A 25,238-nucleotide genomic window follows, 5' to 3' on the forward strand; every position below is an offset into this window, starting at 1 on the left:
TCACATGGCACTCTGATACTGGATTGGCCACTGTGCCTCCACAGGGAGTCTCTGCGTCCCACCTACCGGCGGAGTGGGCGCGCATGCGTGGGCTGTGCCGGCCGGTCATGGCGGCGCTGAGGCAGAGCGGCTGAGGGGCGGGGGAGCGTCCCGCTGCCGTCGGATGGCGCCGCGGAGCGCGGCCATGGGGAGCGTGCGCTGGGCCTTCCCGTGCGCTGCCTGGCGCCCCTGCCGCGAGGAGTGGCTGCTGGCGGCGCGGCTGGTGCAGCCTGAGGAGAAGGACCGCATCGGCCAGTTTGTGTTTGCCCGCGATGCCAAAGCCGCCTTGGTACGGCTGCCGGGGGTGGGCACGGCGGGGGGCGGCTTCCCCTCCTCAGGGCTGGCCGTGTTAGCCCGCGGCGGGACACAGAGCACCGCGTTGGCCGGAGCCCCCGCCTCGTCCCTCCCCGCTGCTGCGGCAGGTGCGGGTGTCGCCGGGGGGTCCGACCCTCCGCGGGGCCGCGGTGGAGGCTGCCGGGGGCCCCGTAGGGCGCGGGCGGCTCCGCTGAGTAGCCCCCTCAGTCGCCGTCGTAGCCCCGGGACCGGCCCTTTCCCGACGCCGCTGCCTCTCTGCAGATTGAGTATTGCCCAAATTTCTCACTTTTCGTGGGAAAGTATGCAGCCTTACAAGGGCGTGTAAAGTATTAATTACAAGCTCTACTTTCACCTTCACTTAGGAGGAAAAATGGACGTTTGCAGTCTGCTGGTAGTGTTTGTTCTGAAAGACTTCGCAAGCTTTATGTTGTGATGTTAAGTTAGGAGACACCAACGTACTCTAAGACTCATGAAGACGATAGTGTAATGTGTGCAAGAATGAAGTTGGTTTACATAATTCAGGTTTTAAATCTCACATAACAATGCGGTAGTAATACAGATGTCTGCTAATTAGTCTATAAGAAGTTACTCATCATTTTTAGCTGTTCAGTATTTCATTAAGCATGTAAGTGACTGAATGGATGTACTGAAAGGAAACCTGTTGAGACAGTTTTACTGTTCAGTGTGATATAAAAAGTATTCATCTGTGCAATAAAGTATCCTAAGTGAATAAGGTAGAGAAGGGATTCTTGTAGGCTGAGACTGCTTTTCATTGGATCTTGTGTTGTCTGTGTTTTAATAATGATAACAAGTGTATTCTATATTTGGGTCTGAACTCTTGATTCAATTTACTTCACGCAGGCATTTATATAAGAAATCTAAATAATTTGGCTAAAATATACTCTATATTTGCAATAATAAGGCTTTTTTTTTTTTTTTTTTTAAGACAGGTGGTTTTCTAGCAAGCATGGGTACTTTGCGCATAGCATAATAGTTTTGTATGAATCACTTCCATTTTATTTCATAGGCTGGTCGCCTGCTGATGCGGAAATTAGTTGCAGAAAAGTTGTGCATACCATGGAATGAAATACACTTGCAAAGGACATCGAAAGGAAAACCTTTCTTGGCAAATAACGTATTCAGTATTCATTCGAGTTACAACTTCAATGTCTCTCATCAAGGAGATTATGCAGTTCTTGCAGCTGAGCCTGAGCTTCAAGTTGGCATTGATATTATGAAGACTAGTTTACCAGGTAATGCATTATGGTGACCCAAATGTATTCTGTAGTATTTAAGTGCAGAACATTTTAATGTTTCACAAAGAACCAGTCTGTGTCCTAGAAATGTAGGGTAATTAGAAGAGAGTGAAGGAATATATGGTGTATTTGCCTTTTTTTTTATTGGGTAATGCAGTCTTGAATGTTTATTTGGGGTTTTCTGTTATGCTAGGTATAGATATATTTCCAGTTTAGAAAAGCAGAACACTGGAAAAATGTGGTCAGGAATCCTACTATGGTATTGGCAGGACCGATATTTGCAGATATTTTAATTATGGGTTTGCTGTCCAGTAGAAGCTGGGAAAACTTTCCAACTAGCGGCAGTGGGATCCATACCCATGAGGACTTCATAGACTGTGAGTGTTACTCCCTTGTCCCATAAATGTGGATGTTATGTGTGTCAACACCAGGCCCAGTAGTGTAGCAAACTGGCATTGGAGATACACAGTCAGTGTGCAGGATGCCTCAGTGAAAGGGGATCACGAGGAGGGAACATTTGAGGTGCCCCTGGTAAAAGACAAAACTTAACAAGCTTTAGTTGTTGGCCTCTGTGTTTGTATGAAATGTTGCGCTAACCTGACTATTAGTGAACTTCAGGGCACAAATTTTCCATTAGAATTGTAGCTAAGTGTATTTTTAAATACAGTTTTACAAAGATCATCTGGTTCACAAAAGTTCATAGATGCGTGAGTGGATTAAGGGAGAAATATACTGGGATTTACAATTTACTGGAATTTTAGTTTTTGAGAATCCTTCTCAACTGTTTAACCAGATATGACAGTAATAGCAGTGTTCTTAGGAAATCTCTCTTTGCAGTCTTCAATTTACCCAGCATTTTATGCTACAAAATAATTTGTGTATTAAGATAAAAATTCAAATAAACCCTGACTAGATAACTTCCGCTCTGATTGCTTCATACCTTTTTAATGGTTATTATGAGTGTACATTTTTGGATTGACATGTTTTAGCTGAGATGCACCGAAACTTTACTGCAATCCTTAGGGAAGTTCTCTGTGACTCACTTCTGTCTACTGTAAACCCTCACTCTGAAGGTGGTGGTCAGCTCCCTAATTACTAATTTGAAAAATAATTCCTGTTTCAGCAGGTAAATAATGAAAAGCGAAATGTTCAGATATTCTTCTTTGTATTTTAAGCTTTTCATGGTAAATGAGAAATTGAAAGTCATTTATACATGACATATGTGGAGGCAGGGATTTCTTGCATCCTGTGCTGGCATTTTATGCAGCTGGAAATATAGCTGGCATTTTAAAGACACATTGTCCAGCTGACAAGTCTTACGAAATGTGTTAAACTCTCCTGAAAGTAGGAAATAACTGTGAAGAGTAGAGGTTTAACTTTACATGTTGCTTTAGAAGCCTGTATTCATATTCCATCTCCATTTTTGAATATAATGCATTAAACTGTGAGAGAGAATATAATTTTCGGGTTTTTTCAGTTAGTAGAATCTTTTAACTTCAATATTAGCTTTCTTCATTAAAAAAAAAAAATCTCATTTCTACTGCTTCCTTTCTCTTATTTTTTTCTTATTTGTTCAGTATTCCCTTCTTTTTTCCCCCTCATGTTGAATCAATGAAATACTGGATAACTCAATGTCCATTGATCTATTGCTTATTCTGCAGGCACCGTCAGAACAAATCAAAGTTCTTTCACCTTGCATGTGAGTGTATTCTTCATTCAGTGTCCCTGATCACTGCTGTCATGAGAGGTGTGGAATCAAAGTTAGGCTGTCAGTATATATTGTCACTTACTCATAGTTATATCACCTTTAGCAGGTTAAATTTAGGAAAAAAATATCTTTCATTCATCCTGTCAATGATGTTTTGGTTGCTATTCTGTTTCTGTCATGTAGCTTTTTGGTTGCCTGTCCCAGGATACACAAATAACAAAGTGAATCTGAAGTTCAGAGTAGGATTTGGTATCACGGAGTTTAATCTCAGCAGAAACGTAGGAAAAGCTGAACTCAGTTTTTAGTTAAGTTAAAAAAGGGGTTAGGTACAACATTCAGTTTTTAACTTCTTCAGTAGCAGGAGAGTCTCCTGGCAAGGTGTCCTAGAATTGTTGATGGCAGCAGTCCTGACCTCTTACCGTAAAGCAAATGTCACCCTGGGCAGCTGCACTCAGCAGCTACATGGATTTAATTTGTGAATGAGCTGGTGAGACTAAATAATGCTTTGAGATCTGATACATGCTTCAGTGTTTTTGGTGGTTATTCTGGAGATACTTGTGATTCCAAAGAGTAAATGATGGAATTAAATTGGTGCTTTTGTAATAAAGTGATATTGAAAAATTATGTATGCAGATGATCAATCTGAAACAAGTTAGTGACAGATGCAGCCTGCTGGAATTTCCTGAACATGGGTCTTTTATCCATGGCTACTTTATCTATCTCCCTCTTTTGTCAGAGATCTAGGTGTTTGTTAACAGAAAAAGGGTCTGTTAGGGCAAGCCACTGTATCTGCTGTCTCAATTCATAGTGGCAGGCTTCATAGTGTATACAGAGGAGTAAAAAATGCAGCATTGCAAAGTTTCTGGTTTTCCTTTCAGATATCTGAAGAACTGCATAATCTGAAGTTCTGCATAGTCTCTCCTGAAGTAATTTAGCTGTCAACAGCTTGTATACATATTTTCTGTCTTTTGGCAAGGAGAGAAAGGAACTTCAATGCTTGACATTATGCATAGAAATAATTGTCATAAGCGAGTCAGTGCCTGGTTGTGCAATTGTTTTCCATATTATGTAACTTTACATAAATATTTATGAATTAATTTTAGAAAGGCTCTAGATTTTAAAGAGGTTTTGGCCATACAACTTCCTTTTTGTGGAATTATAATTTGTATTTTTAAAAAATAAACATGATAGTAATAGAAACTTAGTAATTGTATTTGGGAATGTGAGCCAGCAAATAAGCAATATTAAGGACGTAATTTTAAGTTATAGTCTCTGTAATATGAAGTAAAGCTAGCAGTTTTTTCACATAAAATTTTTCTAAGAAAGACTTTTGTCTTAGTAAAATTACATGGAACTGGTTTTACTTCTGTGCTATGAATATGTAACTTTGCCAGTATTTTTTTTATCTGATAGTTCCACTGTGTGGTGCTCTTGCTCTGCAGTTGCAAAGTACATTATATTTCTGAGAGTGAATCCACTATAAATCTCTTTCTCTGGAATAGCTACAATGACAGAGTTCCTTATGTACAAAGTAGATTACAGTAATTCTGATTTCTTTCTCTTTTTCTTTTTTTTTTTTTTTTTTCTTTTCCTTCTTCAAATGGTTGTTTAAATACAAAGTACTTAATCTTGTGATGTTACCCAACAGAACCTTGATCAGGGTCTTCAGTATTCCAGGTCTTATACTCCTTTATTGTTCAACCAGTGAACAAAGTATGCAGTACGAATATACAAGAGAGTATCATGCAGCTGAAAGTTTTGAGAAATAGGATATTAAATTGTGTGTTAGCATGTAGCAGGGAGACTTGGTGCACATAAACATTTGATGTCACTTCTTAATGTGTGCTATCTATTTTTTTTTTTTTTTTACTTACATGGAATAAAAAGCTGCCTCTTTCCATATTACTTTTACTGTATCATTAAAATCTGAAAAATGAAACAACTGCAAGACATAGCCTTAGAAGGTGAAGGCAGGCCACACAAGAAGCTATTCTTAGTGGTGCAAATAGAGACAGTTCTTCAAAAGTTCCACAGGTATGCCACAGTTTGTCATGTTTTTTTCCTCTATTCAGGTATTGAACTAAATAATTAAGTGATGGTAGAAGAGGAAAATGTCTTTAGGTGTTGTGTGTTCTTGCTTCTTGTTTATCAGGCAGGTTGTTGTTGTAGATTTAAATAGATTTACTTGTTTTTGAAGGATTACTGAGAACGGTGATTTTTTTTCTTGTCTTTAGATCAGTTTAAGATGAACTCTTGAGTCATTTGGGAATATGCACACTGTACTGTGAATTTGTTAATGAAAGTGATTGTGGACATTATTTGGCAAGAGAGGTAATGTGTATAAAATTATTTTAATCCTTTCACAAAATAAATGAGAAGGCTTCTCACAGTACTACTAGCTCCTGTGGAAAAACTCAGCTTGTGGTAATGTATTTGATTTTTAACTTATGGACAAGATTTGCAACAAGTATCCACTTGGTTTGAGTGGTGAGTGGGATGTTGATTTACCAGTGACTTAGACCTTGTAAAGCAGAACATTTTCAGAGATTTAGGAAATAATTATAGCTTAAAAAAATTGCTTTGAGCATTTGAAAAAAGTTGAGATCTGAAGTTCAAGAGCTTTCCTGCTTTGGAGGTGAATTTCTTTTCAGTAATGTAATTTTTTAGTTTAGATGGAATTACAAAAGTAAATAAATTAACAGTTCGTTCCTGATCTTTCATAATGAGTCTGCAGTCTTCCGTACCTATTGAATTACAGTTACTTTGATCCTGACATCTCCAATCTCAAAGTAATTCCAGAATTAAATACTTGACATGCAATAGAATTAGCTTTTCTCATATTTTGGTTTTATGCTGAGTTTGCTTATTAAAAGATACAAAAGGGTAAATTTTCTGCATGTGAGTTTTGCAGAAAATTAATTTGATCTAAAAATACTTCCCTTAGAAAGAAAATACTTTTTTAGGAAAGTAGGCTATTATGTACAAACACCTGATTGATTGGAACTTTTTCTCTGTGGCAATGAAATATAAACAGAACTTAATTCATTTTTCTCTTTTCAATGTCATTATTTCATCATTGAGGTGAGATGATACAAAAGAGGATAGAGATTTTCAACTCAGATGTCACATATGGACCAGCGTATCTAAGTCCCACATGAAGAAGCTAAATCCCATACCTCAGTCTAGCTAGTAGAGGAAAGCTTTGTCTCTCCAGCCAGTTATAAACTTTGCACCATGTTTTTTTGGTAGTCATAACCTAAACTGAGAGTTAGGCACACCTACATAATAGTTAAGATATTTGACATGTCTTTTATCTAGCAGCTATGCTCAAGTTTTTGAACTTGTAGTGCTTTTGTAATTGCTGTTTTTCAGCCTTTGCTAAAAGAATATCTTGACCCAGAAAGAAATGCCGAACCAGGTTGTTCCTTGGAGTGCTTTTGTCCTTTTTATGGTACCTTAACTTTACCTTAAGCAAAGTTATAATTGGTTTTGGTTTTATTGTAAGTCTCATAGCAACAGTAAGCAGCTAATCTTTTACTACAAGAGATAATTGCCAAATTATTAGCTAATGGTATAGCTATAGATATGTAGATGCACATTTGGGATGAAGACATTAATGAAGGATTCAGGTTAAATGCCACTTCTAATTGATGAAGGAGGACAGAATTCATAAATATGAAAATGAATCACTTTTATATGTAGTGTTAAAACACTTAGCTAATATACTTGTTGAACTAACAAATCATAGTAGTCATATGCCCTTACTGAAGTAAAGAGGGAGGATTTTCTTTGTTGTATTAGAAAATGGGAAGAAACAGCCATCTTAAACATACTATTAAGGAATACATATATTATATAAAAGTTTCATTCTTGTGCTCTATTCAGTCACATTTCTGATATTCTTTTAAGCTGGAATTACATCATGTTTGTAAAAACACTTGCACATTATGGTAGTGGATTAAGCACAAATACTTGATAAAATGTGAAAGAAAAATTTGTTTTTGTGATTGAATCTCCTCTTTGAGGGGAAATTGTTTCTTTTTAAAACCTATCTTAGTCTTTCGTGAGTGTTTTTTAATAGGAAATCATAAAACGATTTTGTTTAAAATAGAAACCAATAGCAAAATGCAGAACTGTAAAAATGAATTTGTGGAGAATAGATGTGTTGAAAATGAGAGATAAATTAACAATTACGAAAGCAAAAAACTTAAACCAGGCACTTTTAGTAAATATAAGAGGTGGAACAAAGAGAAACTGTAAGAGCACTTCTCTGGTTTTGGTTTGGTTCAGTTTTTTGTTGTGTGTTTTTTTGGTGGTGGTTTTTTTTTGTTTTGTTTTGGTTTGTTTGGTTTTTTTTTTTTTTTTGTTTTGGTTTGGTTTTTTTTTTTTTTTTGGTTTTTGTTTTGTTTTCCCCTGAAGTGTCCTTCTGCACACTGAATTTATAATATCATAATTTATTCCTTAATTAGTCTTTTGTGAAATTAAGTTACACTTTCAAAATGAGGGACTGAAGATAATTTGTTTGTGTTTTGTGGGTTTTTTTTTTTTAAACAAAACTAATATTTTTTTTTTCTCAGTCCACGTTAATAACAGCTTTGGCTTTCCAAGTTAAGGAAGTCTAGCAGAAAGATGTGACAGGAGGGCCAAGGTAAAGTAATTATTATGTAGGTATTAAGAATTTGATTTTCAAGGAGTTCCTTGCTGGCACTGCCCATTTCGAATAGCTTCAGTTCTGCAGATATATGTATTTGTTGCAAGAATTGGAAGATGTTTTTATTCTGTGTTGTCAAAAGCTTATTTGAATGTTATCTGTGCAGGAATTAGTTTAGAGCTCTTACTGGTTTCAAGGTTGAGAGACAATGTTTTAGAGACAGATTTGCAGATTTTTAGACTGACTTATGAAATGGCAGAAACATATCTCAAATATTTAACACCTCCCTTCAGTAACCTTAAAAAAACCAGGCCTAGCTGGATTTCCCTGGCTTATTTCCTTTCTAAGAGAAATTCTGATTTTTAACAACGCAAATATTTTTATATTTCCTCACGAAAGGTGACAGATTGCAGTTGTCATGTCAGGTTTTCAGAAAAGTTTAGGAGTAGGAGACTTGTGCTGCTTCTTTAAGTAGCTGTTTTCTTAAATCAGGTTGATACTCTAAGTTTGAGGCATTCGTGCCTCTTTATGTGCTGTGTTGCATTTTGATGGAAAATCCAATTGTGTAGTGCATTAAAAAATTGTTTCTTGCCCTGTATAGTTTTCCTATCTGTTCATCAGAATTGCTGGGTTTTGTATTAAATATCTAGATCTTTTTCATAGTAAAAAACAATTTAATAAAAACGTAGCAGACACTTGGAGATAGTATCTGCAAGAGTAGATAGAGCTGATGCAGGTGAACGGACCATTTAAGTTCATTGGTTTTTCAGTTGTGGACTATGCTCTGCATTTGCTGTTTTGCAATACTTTTATCTTCCTCTTGCATCTTTTTTTGTGTCTCTCCCATTGGCTGGATAAAAGACAATCCCTTCAGTGGCTGCTCTGGAGCTCTGCAGAAGTTGATCTTTCAGCTGCTGGCAAAGCAAATGGCTTTGCAATGTTTGGGTTTTTTTTTTTTTGTGTGTGGTTTTGTTGGTTGGTTGTATTTTGAGGTTGTTGGTTGGTTTGGGTGGGGTTTTTTTGTGGTGTTGTTTTTCTTGTGTGTGTTTTGGTTTTGTTTTTTTCTTAAGCGTGTTCATATGTGGTTACTTTCATGATTATATAGGAGAGATTGATTTCCAAATTTTAAACACGAATATTACTTTGTTCATCTTGTGCTGTTTCTTGGACTTCATTTTGAAAGGGAAAGGGAGAGAAGAATGATGCAACGAAGATGATTAAGGGAGTGGAGCACCTCCCTTATGAAGAAAGGCTGAGGGAGCTGGGGCTCTTTAGCTTGGAGAAGAGGAGACTGAGGGGTGACCTCATTAATGTTTAGAAATATGAAAAGGGTGAGTGTCAGGAGGATGGAGCCAGGCTCTTCTCGGTGACAACCAATGATGGGACAAGGGGCAATGGGTGCAAACTGGAACACAGGAGGTTCCATTTAAATTTGAGAAGAAACTTCTCAGTGAGGGTGACAGACACTGGAACAGGCTGCCCAGGGAGGTTGTGGAGTCTCGTTCTCTGGAGACATTCAAAACCCGCCTGAACACATTCCTGTGTAACATCATCTGGGTGTTCCTGCTCTGGCAGGGGGATTGGACTAGACAATATTTTGAGGTTCCTTCCAATCCCTAACATTCTGTGATTCTGTGACGGTGTATACACAGAAGTGGGTATGTTTTAAGTGTGAAAATAAGGGACGTTTTTACTGCACTTCACTATGAGATTCATGTTCTGGATAGGCTTCTGTGCAGTGTCCTGACTTCTGCCACTCTTGTTCAGTGGCTTCATTACTGCAGTAGGAAATCATAATGTAGAAGGACGTACTTGCAGAGTGTGTGCGTTTCAATTGTGAGGACCAATTCCACACCAAACACCAAATTTAGAAGTGACATCTCTCATCAGACTCTTTCAGAGAAACCAGCTCAGTCTGAGTCAGATTGTGCTTTCTAAGGTTGCAGAGCTTCCTAGGGGAGGGGAAAATTGCATTACTCAAATCAAGGATGTGTTAGGAAGTATGTATCGTGTAGACAAATTCATATGGAAGATGAAGATGACTTAGGTACTGGGAATTGGCTTTTTTCCTCCTCTGTTGTCCAATATAACGTTTATATACCAAGTAGATCCTGATACACCCCCAGGTTCTTCAGTGGTGGTAGTTTCTTAGAGTTGGGAATACTCACCCTATAATCACATTTTCACTGAACTGCCATTTCACAGTATCACAGTATGTTTGGGTTTGGAAGGGACCTCAGAAGATCATCTAGTCCAATCCCCCTGCTGGAGCAGGAACGCCTAGGTGAGGTCACACAGAAACATGTCCAGGTGGGTTTTGAATGTCTCCAGGGAAGGAGACTCCACAACCCCCTGGGCAGCCTGTTCCAGTGTTCTGTCACCCTCACTGAGAAGAAGTTTCTTCTCAAATTTAAGTGGAACCTCTTGTGTTCCAGCTTGATCCCATTACCCCTTGTCCTATCATTGTTTGCCACCAAGGAGAGCCTGGCTCCATCCTCATGGCACTCACTTTTTATATACTTATAGACATTAATAAGGTCCCCCCTTAGTTTCCTCTTCTCCAAACTAAAGAGACCCAGCTCCCTCAGCCTTTCTTCATAAGGGAGATGCTCCACTCCTACTACTACTATCTTAATACTTTTATGGTTTGGCAGCGCACATTAGCAATACCATGTAGATAATGTTGTTTTGTGGTATATCTGATTTAATATGAAGATAGAACTGGGTGTCGTCCCCCTTGTCTTGGAAGCTCTATGTGTCTGACAGCAGCACCATATATACACATCCGTATGTATGCATGTGTATATACATGCAGACCAGTGTATGTGTGTTATGCTCTTTTATATATGTATTTATATGTGTGTGTAGATATATATGTACACACACATGTTAAATATATATATATAGGCCCTCTAGTACATTATTTCATAAAATGTAATAAAATATTTGTGAGATCTGGTGGCTTGGTAGTACCACTGTAGTGTAAGGCTGTAGATGGTCAGGCATGTATATTTTATGTGGGTGCTCTTGCAATAGCAACATCTGAGGTTTGTGTTGTCTTTTTAGAGTGACAAAAGAAGATCTAGCTTCATTAAAACATGTTCTATTCCTAAGTGTCTGTTACTCTTGAAGAGATCTGAGCTTATTTGACTTTTTTTGACCTTTTTTTTTTCATCTGTAGTTGCATCCTCAAAGCTTGCAACCATAATGGCTTTATAAAAGAAAGTATCTTTTTATGTTTATTTGTGGTTTTGGGTTTTGTGTTTATTTTTAGTGTGATGCATCATAATCTCGTGAGTGTTGAAAAGAAGTAGAGTTCCTGCCGCTCTGCCAAAATGGAATGATTGCTTTAACTGTTTGATATGTTCTATAAGGGAAAACTGTTCCAAATGCCATTTTCGTGGGGTAATTTACTTTTTCACGGAGATACTGTGGCTATCTGGAGCTCTGATAGTTGTGGTCATACAACCTCTTGGAAAGAGCTTAAGCAAGTAAAAGTTATAAATATTGACATAGATCAGTTAAGAAGGAGTTTCTTTTTTTATTACTACTCATCATCTTTTTTGCTGTTACTGTTTACATATAAGTAAGTACATTTTGTTAGAAGAATTTGGGGTTCCTCAATCATCTTAATCATTAAGACCCTGGTTATTTAAAATGCTTTTATTTTCTCTACTCAGGAGCAAGCCAAAACCAGGAACTTGCACCCAGATGTGATTATGTCATTAAGCTCTTCAATGGCAAATATATATTACAGTTGAATATTTGGCATAGAAAGAACATATAAAAGTAAACTGGGGTGTGAACAGAATTTGAGAGGCTCTGGCATTTATTTTTATATTTTCAGAACAAGTGACAAAAAGCGTATATCTGTCTCAGACTTTACACTACTTGTCTGTAAATTGATGAGATGTATACATTTAATAGGTTGTGACTTCAGTTTTGTGGGGTTTTTTTGTGATTGTTTGTTTTGTTTGGGTTTTTTTTGTTTGTTTGTTTTTTAAATCCAATCCATAACTGTCTAACTTCCTATTTCTTCAGTGCAGTTTTGGAGGGAGAGCTATCTAATCCAGTATGATTCTTTACTTTCTTTTGTTTAACACTGACTATCAGGGCAGCTTGCTAAAATATTCATCACTGCTGTTAGACCAGATCACAGTAATATGATTGAAACCTTAGCAGTTTCTCTGATATTGCAGAGACTGAGTTATCCTAATTGCAGAGAAAATATTAAACTTTATTAAATTATGTCAGTCTTTTTATGACTTTTCCATTTTTACAATCTGGGAAATGTTGAATAACGGAAAGGAGGCAACCTCAAATTTTCTGACATTTTAAAGTTAATGCTGAGGCATTTAAAGTTCTCTGATGTATGCCAAGATAAAACATATCACCAGTAGTTACATGACAAGAATGGGTGTTTAACATATTGTTATATCACTGGGTGAGCTGCAGGATGGTAGCAGGAAGTGGAGAGGTCACAGAATGCAAATCCAATTTCCAATTCACACCAAAGCAGTGTGAGCTAATAGATTTATAAAACATGCTTTGTTAATTTTCTGTCTGGTACTTCTAAGTTAGTAATTTATCTAGCTAATTATTTGCCTTGCATTGTCAGTTTCTAAACAACTGTACAAGGGTTAGTTGGTCTTAATAAACAATTAGGACTTAGGCATCTGTTGCAGAAGAAATGGTTTCTCTTTATCAGTTTACTTTGGTTTCCTTTAGAGGTGATAAAACATGATCAAATATGGCTTGTGTCCTGCACCACAAGGATTGTCAGTCCAAGAGCCCAGGACTCAAACTGTATTCATTCTATACAGTTTGGTAGTTTGCAGGATTTGTACTGAGCCTGTGTTTCACATTAGTTAGTACATTTCCCATTGTCACTTTGCCTATTTGCCACCTGAAAGTAAATTGATATATGTTGATTAGATAATAGTTCTTGATAACTGACATGTTCCTTTCATGCAGTTCAAGGCAGTTAAGAATCTGTTCACGTTCTGGGTTTTGGTGTTTGGTGTGTGGTGGTGGTGGTGGTGTTTGGTTTTTTTTGTGTTTGTGGTTTTTTGTTTTGTTTATTCTTTTTTCCCCAGGGAATTAGTTGATCAAAATGAGCTGGCAGTACTATCTTTTATCAATTTCTGTGGTTTTGGATGTAGACCACAATATAAACTAGTCAGTTTGTATCTGACCAAAATAATTTGAAGACTGTAAAAACTGAAGTGAGGAAAGTCAGTCCTCTACTCTTCTCACTGTTTCTGGGAGGGCACGTCATGGTTTTTATAACTTATGGTACAACAGGACAGTTATTGCCTTTAAGTGTACATTGTATTACCAAAGCTGACTTACGATTGACCTGAAGTTTGTAACGGTGCAAACAAAATACCAATATGAAGATTTCTCTGTTAGTCCTATTCACTATTGATAGCATATTTTACATGGATCTTAATTCCGAATGTCTTTTATCTTCCTACAAATGGAGCTTGTTTGGCTTTTCTATCAGATAGAAAAATGGGGAAAAAAGAAATATAGTATGTTTTTTTATTTTTCTTCACTCCTATATGTTTTTTAAATAAATCTTTTATATCCGTTCTGAGGTTTTGCCGTTTTACAGTAAAAACACAAAGCAGATTTTTTTGCCTAGTCTTTACAAACAATTAATAAAATGCTCAGTTGTCATTGTAGTGGGAAAGATGACATTATATATTTCAATGTAAATAGTTTGTGAGAAAAATCCAAGATGCATACACATGTATGTGCAGGTTTATTGGTATATAGCAAGTTTACTTTCCATGTTTAATAGTCTTTTCTGGTATAACTCACTATTTCTCAGTCTTCCTGAAATTTCTAGGACATTGCTTTCACAGTTGTGTTAATATTACATTTAATTTGTTCTGTGAACTACTCTAGTTTCAAATCTGCATTATGATGTAAGGCTTAAGTGTCTGTTGATTAAAGAAAAATCAATGAAATTATATCTTGGTCGCAAGGATGAAACCTCTGACTTCTGTTGTGAATATCAAACAAATTTAGACACCAATTGGAGGAACTGGTTAGAGCTTTGCTGGATGCATTTTCTGTGTTGGCTGCTGTTCCCTAAGAAGCAAGTTAATGAGTGTGATGGGAAGGAGGCAGAGTTCAACATATTCTAGGGAAAAAGGACTTTTAAAATTAGGATATTTAGTAGCTGAACTATCTTTGTCAACTTTGTTCTAATGCAAATTAACATATAGGTTTGTATTTGTTAGGCAATCAGATACTGGGACAAATTGTGGTTGGTTAATTGGATATTATGGAAATAAGCTATAATATGTTTGGGTTGAATTTATTAGTTTTCTGTTGACTCTCTTGCTTTTTGGTAAGGTGATACAGTGTAAAAACTAAAACTGCTTCTGATATTTAGAGGTTGTCATGCTCTGTAACAAAATTTTTTCAAGTGTGGAGTTTATAGTAGACTAGAAAAATGTTTTCAGAATTTTAGCTAGTATGAACAAAAGCAAAAAGAAAGAATGTGCAATGATTTGTGTGAAGGCGAGAAAAAAGTGAACTATAAAACCTTATACAAATGAAAATGTATTTTCAAATGAGAGAGAAGGGGCAATATAATTCTGGTCAATATTGAAAAGAATTGAAGTTTGTGTCCCATTTCTCTTGAAAAGAAGCTACATAAATTCTGAATGGTGTATTAACAGTAACTTAGGAAATCAAGTGGCATGGGCAAGTAAGAGCTATCTATACAAAGCACTGGAAATAGTTTTAAAGTTTACATTTCCAAGAACTACCACATTCAAAATTTATAGCTGTTAATTTTTTTAAGGTTTATGGTGAAGTTATTTCATTGATGACTGAAGAGATATGCATTTCTGAAAAGAAAAAACCTATCATTGATAGTACAGAAGCCTAATAATAAAAATATTAAATAAGTTCATTTTTTAAGATATTAACAGAGTGTAATTGTGAAAAGAATTGTTGGATTTTTGACAGAATACTTACAGTTATCATTACATTCAATTTCAAAGCAAGAAAACTCTGTCACAGTGGAGCTTATTTTCATTAATCCGCTTGACCCAGGCAAGTTTGGTTTCATGGTTAATTGAAAAATCTCATCCCTACCCTCCCACCCCATTGTCACGTTAATAACTTTTGTGCCAGTGGCTCAGTTTTTCTGTCTGCTCAAATGCACTCTCCCAATTCCCAATAGAATTAAAATCAGCAATTTTCTCATTTCTTTGAAACTGTTTATCTAGGTTTTTCATAGATCTGTGCCTATCACAGCTTTTCTTCTCTTTGAGAAAACCAGCAAATGGTGAGTGGCTGTTCTTTCAAAGAGTTTAAATAGTTGATGGGGATATGTATCTTTTCCCATTAATCATAAGCCATCTCTGGAACAAGCTTCGTGTTTTTCTCTGCTTTCAACTCCAGTTATTTTTCAAATCTCATATGAAAACATGTCTTATCTCTCTTATGGATTCTTAAAATCACAAAATTGAATTTATTCTATTTCATTGAACCCCTGGCTAGTTAGATGCTTGACCAATCACATAAATATTGTGCAATTTCCTGATGCTTACCAATTTGAATAAGTAATTTACATACATAAATATTTTTCTTGAAGTGCACACATTATGTGTTACAGGAATCTCACTTTGCCACTCAGATGGACAAGATTACTGTAAGTAGATTGGATTTATTGGAATCAGAACCTACATTCTGGTTCTTCAGAAGCTGTAAATATGAATTACAAGAAAGAATATTTGAAATACAGTTTTCAGCATTTCAATTTAATTTTTCCACATAGTTGTATCCCCAGCTATTTTTTTTGGCTCAGTGTTTTAAGTATTTCTTTGAATAACCCTGAACACTGGGAAACAAGTGCTGGATTATATTAGTAAGGGCTCAGGACTGTGTGAACCCAGCTGTGTGGTATCTGCTCTGGAGCTTGGTTAGTGTATGGGGGTTTAGAAGCACAGAGATATCAGATGTTCAGTTTTCTACAACCTGCATAGGCATATCTTAAATCTTTTTCCTTTACTGCTGCGAGTTAAATAAGAAACAATAGTACAGTTACATAAGTTTCAGTGAGTGTCTGGCCTTACCATTGTTCATTGAAAACAAAGATAGAAAGTATTCCTAGAAGTGTTTGCCTTATGTGTGTGTGTTGCAATAAAAGCATTTGTTCCTTTAGAGGATCTGTTTATCAATTTTTTTTTTTTATTTTTTTTACTGATAGTTCATTTTTATCGTGCTTCTCTAGTTTATAGATCTTTTTTGGAGAATTTTCTTACTATTTGCTATTAGAAAAATACTAAAGTTTGCATGCATGAAAGATTTTAGAGCATTTATGTACTAGAATTCCAACTACATGCACACTGCAGCCAAATTTTTCATATTGTAGAGAAGAAGAAACCACAGCATAGTAAAGTGCAGATACTAAGTTCACATCTTTAATTATTTAACAAAGGTCTGACTGTGAAGCCAAAACCTGAGTATAAGAATGTTTATCATGTTCACAGAATCAAGGACTGGAAGGGACCTCAAAAGATCATCTAGTCCAGTCCTCCTGCCGAGGCAGGAACACCTAGGTGAGGTTACACAGGAATGTGCCTAGGAGGGTTTTGAATGTCTCTAGAGAAGGAGACTCCACAACCCCCCTGGGCAGCCTGTTCCAGTGTCTGTCACCCTCACCATGAAGAAGTTTCTTCTCATATTTGAGTGGAACCTCCTGTGTTCCAGTTTCTACCTATTGCCCCTTGTCCTATCATTGGTTGTCACCGAGAAGAGCCTGGCTCCATCCTCCTGACACTCACCCTTTACATATTTATAAACATTAATGAGGTCACCCTTCAGTCTCCTCCAAGCTAAAGAAACTCAGCCTTTCCTCATAAGGGAGATGCTCCACTCCCTTGATCATCTTTGTTGCTCTGCGCTGGACTCTCTTCAGCAGTTCTCTGTCCTTCTGGAACTGTTATGTCATTTTTGTGGTGAAAACTTTGGAAGTCTTGGGGAAGATCCTCTTAAACTTTGAAAAATGCTTTTAAGAATAATTTAGTATGTCTAGTTGATAGCCCTTATAAATATGTCTTCCTCTTGCCTTTATTTCCTGACAGAGTTCTAACTTGCATTCCAGTTTCTTTTGTATTCTGTTGTGTGGTCTTTTATTTTTCTTGTAGAAAATATTGTGGCTTCATGAAGATGGTGACAATATTGAGATGCTTTGTTTTCTTAAATTTTTACAGAGAAGGCTTTGAGATTACCAAAAATGTTTGGCACTTTTTCTGAACTTCTCTGAGAGAAATATATAGGCAATAAACACAGAGGAAAATACTCTAGACGGTCTTAGAAAACTACCATCAGGATAGGAAGCTCAGTTGTTCAGTGAAGGACTCAACTGAAAGGTGATTAACTAGTACTTTATCTTGCCTTGGGCCTCAAATGATGAAAAATGGAGGCTGAGGGGAGACATTCTCTCTATACAGCTACCCAAAAGAGGGTTGTAGCATGGAGGGTGTTCGTCTCTTCTCACAAGTTACAAATGACAGGATGAAGGGAAACAGCCTCAGGTTACACTAGAAAATGTTGAGATTGGATATTAGAGAAACTTGTTCGAGGAAAGGGTTGTCAGGCATTGGAGCAGGCTGCTCAGGGAAGTGACTGAGTCACTGTCCCTGGAGGTGTTTAAAAGGCATGTAGGTGTGGCACTTAGGGACATGGTTTAGAAGTGGACTTGGCAGTGTTAGGTTAACGGTTGGACTCTATTATCTTAAAGGTCTTTTCCAACACAAGTGATTCTGTGGATGATTATATGTGGACTATATCATGTGTAAGCCAAAATTGTATCCAAGATAATTGTTAGCCCTAAGGTATGCATACTGGAATAATTTGGCATGAAAGCTCTTTGGTGTATTTTTTTGTAAACTGGAACCTGGATTGTTAAATTGAAATGGTCATAGTAGTAAGTTCAGGTGTTTGTATAATTTTTGACAGGTGAAGTTATTTCTGAAACAGCTTGCAAATAGGAGGTGATTTAGAAATTCAGATTTAAAACCAACTGAATAATTGCTGTAGGGGTTTTGTTCCCATTCTTTCAAAGTAAAAGCAAAAAAGGTAGCATCTAACAGAAAACTTGCTACTGCTTCTAGTTTTGTCCCCTCCTCATCCCCTGGGTCATGAGAGACATGGGACCATTGAGGGGGGTTTAGTGAAGGATCACCAATGTAATTAGAGGGTTCAGGAGTTTGACCTATGTAGAAATCTTGATGGAGTTGGGTTTGAGCCTGAAGAGGGGATCTGAGGAGGTCTGTTTGAAAGATAGCTGTAGAGAAGATGTAGGTAGCTGTCTTCAGGAGGATGCACAGGAACGGGGCAAAAGGGAACAGGCTCAGGTTTCTTCAGAAGAAATTCTGTCTGGATTAAAAGAAAAAAAAAAAAATCTTTACCATAAGAACAATAAAACACTGGAATAACTTGCTCAGAGAAGGGGTGAAAGACTCTGCTTGACAGGACCTTGAGTAACCTAACATAAGGCTTTGTTTTCAACAGAAGATTGGACCAGATGGTCTCCAGAAGTCCTTTCCAAACTAAATTTTTCCTTCATTCTGTGAATCTATCTTTCTGTGATATTCTAGCAAATAAGGAGAAATGGGCTAGGCAGGCTCTGGTACTGCTAGTGATTTGTGGAGAATAATAGTCCTGTCTCTCTCCTCTAATGTGATCCATTCCTCAGAGCAAAGCAACCGTGCTGTGTTAAGAAAGAAATGGGAGAGGGATGGTGGTTTGGAAGAAGGCAATGCCTGAGCTTTTCAGAGGAGGGACATGACAGATGGCTGGAGTGGAGGGAAAAGTACTGTGTAAATTTGAACAGGAGCATTGAGAAGGGTAGATGAACAGTTGAAGAAACCTAGGACAAAAAAAGGGGTAAGTGAGGAGTCAGAAGGTGGTACCATGTGGGTTTGATGTACACTTGGTATACTAAACAGTCAAGTATTGAGTGTATTCACCATGCATGCTAAGGTTTGGATGGTGGGAGGACTGACAATGCGGGAGGCATTATACACCTCCAGGTGGTGAAGGTGGGTAGTGTGGGGAGTCCTGGACAGTCTTCTCCGGTAGGGTGAGTACCTCAGGGTCACTGAAAACAGGAGAACTCTCTGAAAGTGATGGAGGAGAAAGGGTACACAGGGACAGTCTTGAATTTTTTTGTCGTTTGAGCCACCTGAAGAGGCTGGTACCTTACCACTGTTGTCTTAAATATCTGGGAGAAGAGGAGGGAGAAATAATTAAGTGGATTGTTTGGAGCAGGTGTTAACACAGTTATTTGATCATAAAATGGATCACATAAACTCAGAGAGATGAAAGACAATGACCTTTCTCCAAGTCAAACAAATTTATTTTTTGTTATTTTTCATTGTTACAGGGAAGTAGATGTATGTTTCATTTGCCTTGGTAATCCAGCAAAACATACTTGATATTGTGGTGGTTGTTTTTTTTTTTTTTAATTATTATTTTCAGTATCATAATTTTCTACAGAAGTAACTAATTCTGTCTGTAGATTGTTCTGGATCATTCCATTAGCTGACTACTGCAACTGTCAAAAAAGCTTCTGTCTTAAGATATTTTCTTCACTTGAGTCTATAAATGAAATTGAGGGCATCTCTGAAATGTCACTGCCATGTCTTGTGTGATGTGTACAGTATGTCAGGTTATGCTTTGCAATATGATCAGAAAATTGTCAGAAAACCTGAACGTGTGCTTAAGTCTGATATTACTTAGTTCAGATCAATTATTACTGCTGTCAATACCTGTTATTATACAGGACAACCACTTTGTATCTTTGGTTTAACACAGGGAACACTAGTGTGGAGAAGGGCAGTTCTTTGCCTGTAGTCCCTCATAGAATCAGTGGCAGAGCTGCAGTTAAGATCTGCATCTTTGTTAAGCAATTATTTAGTGATGGGTTTTTTAAAAGTAGTGTTGTGTTGGGAGAGAAGACTATGATTTGGATTAAATATGATGGTTTTTTAGTGTTTGCTTTTTTTTTTTTCTTTTAAATAAGAACATTGCATAACCAAAAAATTTTGTCTCAATATGTGGAATTATCTCAATCCAGGATTTTACTATCCCTACTAAAGAAAATATATTGCTTTCTGACATTGTCTGTTTAGCCAGCTGTAAGCCTTATTGGACAGATTGCATGGTATGCTGATTAATGATCTAGGCAGTGGGTGATTAGCCAAGTGTGCAATGAGATCCAGAGCTTCCATTGTACTACAGGAATGCCATTGATTGATATAACCACACAGTCTGTAGTGCCTTCTGCAAAGTAAATTTAGACTAGTGGGGAAAAGTGGTGTAGCCCCTGAAGAGCTGCTGCAGTGCTACAAAGATGTGCTTATTTTTAGAGAAGGCTTAAATTGAATCTAAAGATTTGAAGGTTTGGTTAATTTTTGGTTTTGTGTGTTATTGTTTGAGGTGTTTGTTTGTTTTCTTGATATCTTTCTTATTGTGATTACAGACATCTCCCTACCTCTGTTTTTCTTGCAGAATAAATCCAAAAAACTTAATATGCATGTGATAAATTTGGGAGATTGTATTTCTACATGTCTTTAAATAGTGTTTCATATCTCAGCCGCCGAGGGCAAGAGGCAGAATAGCCTGATGAATTCTGACAACCAGCCTGCTGTTTTATAAAATGTTACTGGATCAAGCTCTCAGATGTCAAAGACTGTATATGCTACTTTGGTAGCTGAATATATTTTTTTTCATATAAAATCACCTCTGATTAAATACTTTTCTTTTTGGGAATGCTGAAAATATGCAATATGTTTATCTGAAAATATATAATACATTTGCCTTTCATTTCACGTTTTTAGTGTGGTAATTCTGCTACAGGAATGAGTTTTTTCATGCTGTGTCCTGAATAGTCATCAGCATTGCTGCTTTGAGGCTATATAAATTCAGATTATATAGCAGATTTGGTTCATAATTTTTTCCTTTTTTTTTTCTAGAGCAATAACATGAGGTAACTCAATTGCTTATTATTACTGCTCTGTTAAAATTTCTGTAAATATCTCTAATTTATAGGTAGTAGCTCAATTCCAAATTTCTTTCGCATCATGAAGCGGCAGTTTACTGAAACAGAGTGGGATGTAATCAAGTCTATGAGTAATGAATGGATGCAGCTGGATATGTTTCATCGGCATTGGGTAATACTTTTTTTTCCTATTTGAAGACTGCAGTGCTATAACCTGCACTTTTTCTTTTGATATATTTTTTATTATTTTCACTATGGTAAAATTATATATTATTAAATTTATCTATTATACTTTTTATAGTTATGTGTTCATGTGGAGATAATATTTTAATAGATTTTATATTTTAGTGATTTTTGTAATGTCAAAATAATTTTGAGAACCATAGTACAGCTGACATTTCAAGAAGGATTTGTGGCTGGCTTTAAACACACACCCAGAACAAGGTAAAGGGTTCATATCTGTATGTGCCATTAGTTAATTCTGGTTGTATGTTCATTATAATGCTGCAAGTTAGGCTAGCTGTTAATGTTACTGATAACTTTTTCTCTTGCTAATTGCATCGTTCCACCCTCACATGTACAGTAGTATGTCTTAAATTTATTTGGCCTACAGTGTCTGCTCAGAAGTAATGTTTATAGAACAGTTTGCAAACAGCCAGTATGAACAAAATACATTTATTCTGTGTTTTAGGCTTTAAAGGAAAGCTTCTTAAAGGCTATTGGAGTTGGAATTGGCTTTAACTTGCAAAGAATTGAATTTAATGTGTCCCCGTTGCAACTGGAAATAGGGAAGGTATATAAGGAGACAAAAATGCTTCTGGATGGAGATGAAGAAGATTGGACATTTGAGGTAAGAAATATTCAGATTTATTTTTTCAATAATGATAAACAGCCTGAAAACCATATGGTTACATTGCAAATTTGAGTTTTTCAATTGTAGCTTCACACCTTTGTTCTGTATAACCACATTGTACTTATATCAGTCAAAACTTAGGATATAAATCCACAGCATTTTAAAGTATTTTTGGTGATTGCAAAACAAGAGATATATTAATTATAATGTGTTTTTTTTGTTTGTTTTGTTTTGTTCTGTTCCTGGAATGTGTTTCTGGCAGTCTGTGAAATTCATCCCAAGGTGTAGGGGAAGTTCACTGAAGTATATTCAGACCTGACTTCCGAACAGTGTCTAACGTTTTAAAATTCTTCATTAGCTGGTCTAGAATGGGACTAGTGATTAACCAACCCCATTAGTTAGTGTTTATGTTAAATGTCTGAAGTGGAGGAGGTGTCTTCACCTCCTTTGGGTTTCTTACTTCTTGTCCATACAAGCTGATAGAAACATGTGCTTTTGTGGGTTTTGAGTTAGTGCACTGATGGCTGTTGTCTGTGGGAATGGAGAGATGCAAAAGACTTGTCTTTGCTTAATTGGAACATTAGTTTGTGCTCAATCTTTTGTCTGAGTTTTGGGTTTTTGTTTGGTTTTCCTTCTTGAAAGTTACTGACACTTATCACTAAAACATGTATCCTATTAGATTTGGTAGAAAATAATCAATAGCATCTAATTTAAAGAGTGTAGAGGGAAAGAACTGATAGGGACATAGTTTAGTGGTGGACTTTGTAGCGTTAAGTTAATGGTTGGACTTGATGGCCTTAAGAGTCTTTTCCAACCTACATGATTCTGTGATTCTGGACAATGATCTCAAATTATTTAATTACCTTCAAAAACCAAGTTAAAAAAAAATCTTAATATGATTTCTCTACACCTCAGAGGGATTTTCTGCCAACCACTTAAAACAAAGGAAGAAATGCAAATGAGATTGTGACTTTAAAATTGTCTGTAAAGGGCACTTTGTTCCAATTTGCTCTAAGTTTGTGCAGCTGGTATATAGCTGACTAGCAATTCAAAGAATATATACAATCCAATTTCACAAAGAAGTCAAGTGCACTTTTCAGTAAGAGTATTCAGTTTCCATTGCACACTTACATTTTGAAAATAACTACATAGTTGGTGGCAGCTGTTCCAGTAGAGCTTGTCTAAATGACAAATTTCTGGTGTATGCTAGTTTTGTGTATTATACAAACTACATGTATGATATGCATGTAGTATAAAAGAATGTATGTACCAGTAACGTTTAACTTGAACCATAAGTTGGCCTTTTCACAGTTCGTTCCTTTCAGCATTCCTAGCCACATTTGGTTTTATGTTATTTTAAAAGTCTACCCATACTAAATCAGCCCTCTTAGTGATATTGCCATACTCTCTAGGAATTGAGTATGTAATAAAATTCACTGTTATAGAATTATAGACTGGCAAAAGAAAGTCTTAGAAGAGACTGTAACACCTCTTGAAATAGAATGCTTTCTTTATTAATACTAACAGTGGACCATTGTCAAGGAAGCACCTACCTCTTTTGGTTGACTTCTAGAACTCCTCATTTTTGTCTTTGACATGTCTGTGGTCAATTGATTAAAATAGCCTGAAGATGATGTAGATAGCACCCTGTATTACTTAAATGCTTTGTAATTACTAGATTTTTTTCCTTATTACTTAGTAATTACTGCTAGAAGCTTAATGTAGTTGTCTGAGGAATGTCTCCCTGCTTTGATACTTGCCCCCCTGCTTCCCAAGAGCACAGCCTTATAACAAGGCATATGGGAGTATTTAATTTTTTATTATTATTATCAAGTTTAATTTAAATACAAGCTCAATTGGGATATAATATCATTTAAATATCAACACTTATTAAAATGAAATTGAAAAAAAAAATTAGTTTTTCAGTAACCAATCTGCAGCTGAAAATTAAGCATCACCTTTTTGTCTTCTCCCAAGTTTCTATTCATTTTGTGCCTGTTTTCTTACTTACAAAAGTCTTTTCTTGTTCCATTATTTGCCCTTGAGCCAAATTCTTGAAACGGTTTGTGAACTGAAAACACTAATTGTGAGAAATTTTGGAGAATCACCCAGGAGATGTGATTGAGAATCTCCTGTATGTCTGCATATTACTGGTATAGTATTTTCTTTGTGTTCCCTGTTGTGCAGGGTTTGCTTGGGTGGACTTTTTCTATCAGATAAAAGAATATAATGATCTCACAGTTTTGCTTTTCAGATCTGCCTCTGTCATTATGATAAGAGATGATTGAAGAGAGCAAAACTGTTTAAAATCCAATTAGTGCATATTGTGGATTGTCTTATCTCAGTTTTAAAGATAATCTAATTTACCGAAAACAGAAGAGAGAAATAAAGAGGATTTTAGCCACTTAAATTACAGAATATATTCTGAAATCTCCTTCAGAAAGTACCATGTAATGTGGGGAAAACAAACAAACAAAAACCAAAAAAAAAAAAAAAAAAAAAACAAAAAAAAAACACCCAAACAAAAGAAACCTACTTAAAAGCACAAAGACAAGAAAAATATGTACAACCTTATACTTCTCATGAGAAAAAGGTCAAGAGAAATACTGGTGAATCAAAGCAAATCAAAGTTGACACTGTTCGGACACCCTGTAACTGTTCACAACAAGAGCAAAGGCTGGTCATGTTGAAGAAAGAATTTTCTGTGAACATAAAAATCTGTTATTTCTTTCTAAATATCAAATGAACTACCTAGTTGTGTGGTTGACTGTTTGTTGTCCTTTTAACAAGGGTTTGGTTTCATTAGAAACGTCTTTGCCCTCCTCCACTCCTCATTTATTTTTGAGCCTGAATAGAAGGCAGTAGCTCAGAAACAGCCTTTTGTTGTTTGATCTTAATGAATCAGTTTAGCTTTAGGTGCTTGTTTTCATACAGAACTCTAGAGATTGCTGCTCAGATTCCCTCCAACTGTTTTGGAAGGAGTAGGAGAAAAAATACAGTAAAACTTCATTTAAAAACATAAATTTAATTTTAATTTTAAGATATGTCTGATACACTATTTGTGTCAGAGAGTTAATGTAGGATGGGGTCATTATTATGATGATGATGATTATTATTATGAGTAATTCTATATGCTCCATTGACTTTCTTTGAAGAAAATAAACTTAGAAAAGTACTTTTTATTTTTAATAAAAGTGAAAGAAGTTGATAACAAGACAAATATTATAATCCAAATAGATAAATGTAAGTTTATGATATCAGATCCACTACAGATATAAACGTGTGGAACAAAAAAATCCTTGTTACTGATTTGCAAAATATTAAGTGTGTTCGTGACTCTTATTTGTCCCAGTTTTGTACAGTTAATCAGAAGGAATGGCTGG

At 36.3% G+C, this 25,238-nt stretch overlaps 1 protein-coding gene across 3 annotated transcripts in view; it reads left to right on the forward strand.

Moving 5' to 3' along the window:
• The first annotated feature begins 66 nt into the window (after positions 1 to 66).
• AASDHPPT (aminoadipate-semialdehyde dehydrogenase-phosphopantetheinyl transferase) overlaps positions 67 to 25,238 on the forward strand; it is a 34,586-nt gene continuing 9,414 nt past the window's right edge. The window contains exons 1-4 of one of the 3 annotated variants that reach the window (XM_065048602.1): positions 67 to 328; positions 1,382 to 1,607; positions 21,053 to 21,174; positions 21,694 to 21,852. In XM_065048602.1, coding sequence (XP_064904674.1) covers positions 164 to 328; positions 1,382 to 1,607; positions 21,053 to 21,174; positions 21,694 to 21,852 — 672 coding nt within the window. In that variant the 5' untranslated portion in view covers positions 67 to 163. The remainder of the gene's footprint in view (positions 329 to 1,381; positions 1,608 to 21,052; positions 21,175 to 21,693; positions 21,853 to 25,238) is intronic. The other 2 variants (XM_065048607.1, XM_065048600.1) reach the window with 2 other exon arrangements.

Source organism: Columba livia, chromosome 1 (genome assembly GCF_036013475.1).
Source record: "Columba livia isolate bColLiv1 breed racing homer chromosome 1, bColLiv1.pat.W.v2, whole genome shotgun sequence".
Lineage (NCBI taxonomy): Eukaryota > Metazoa > Chordata > Aves > Columbiformes > Columbidae > Columba > Columba livia.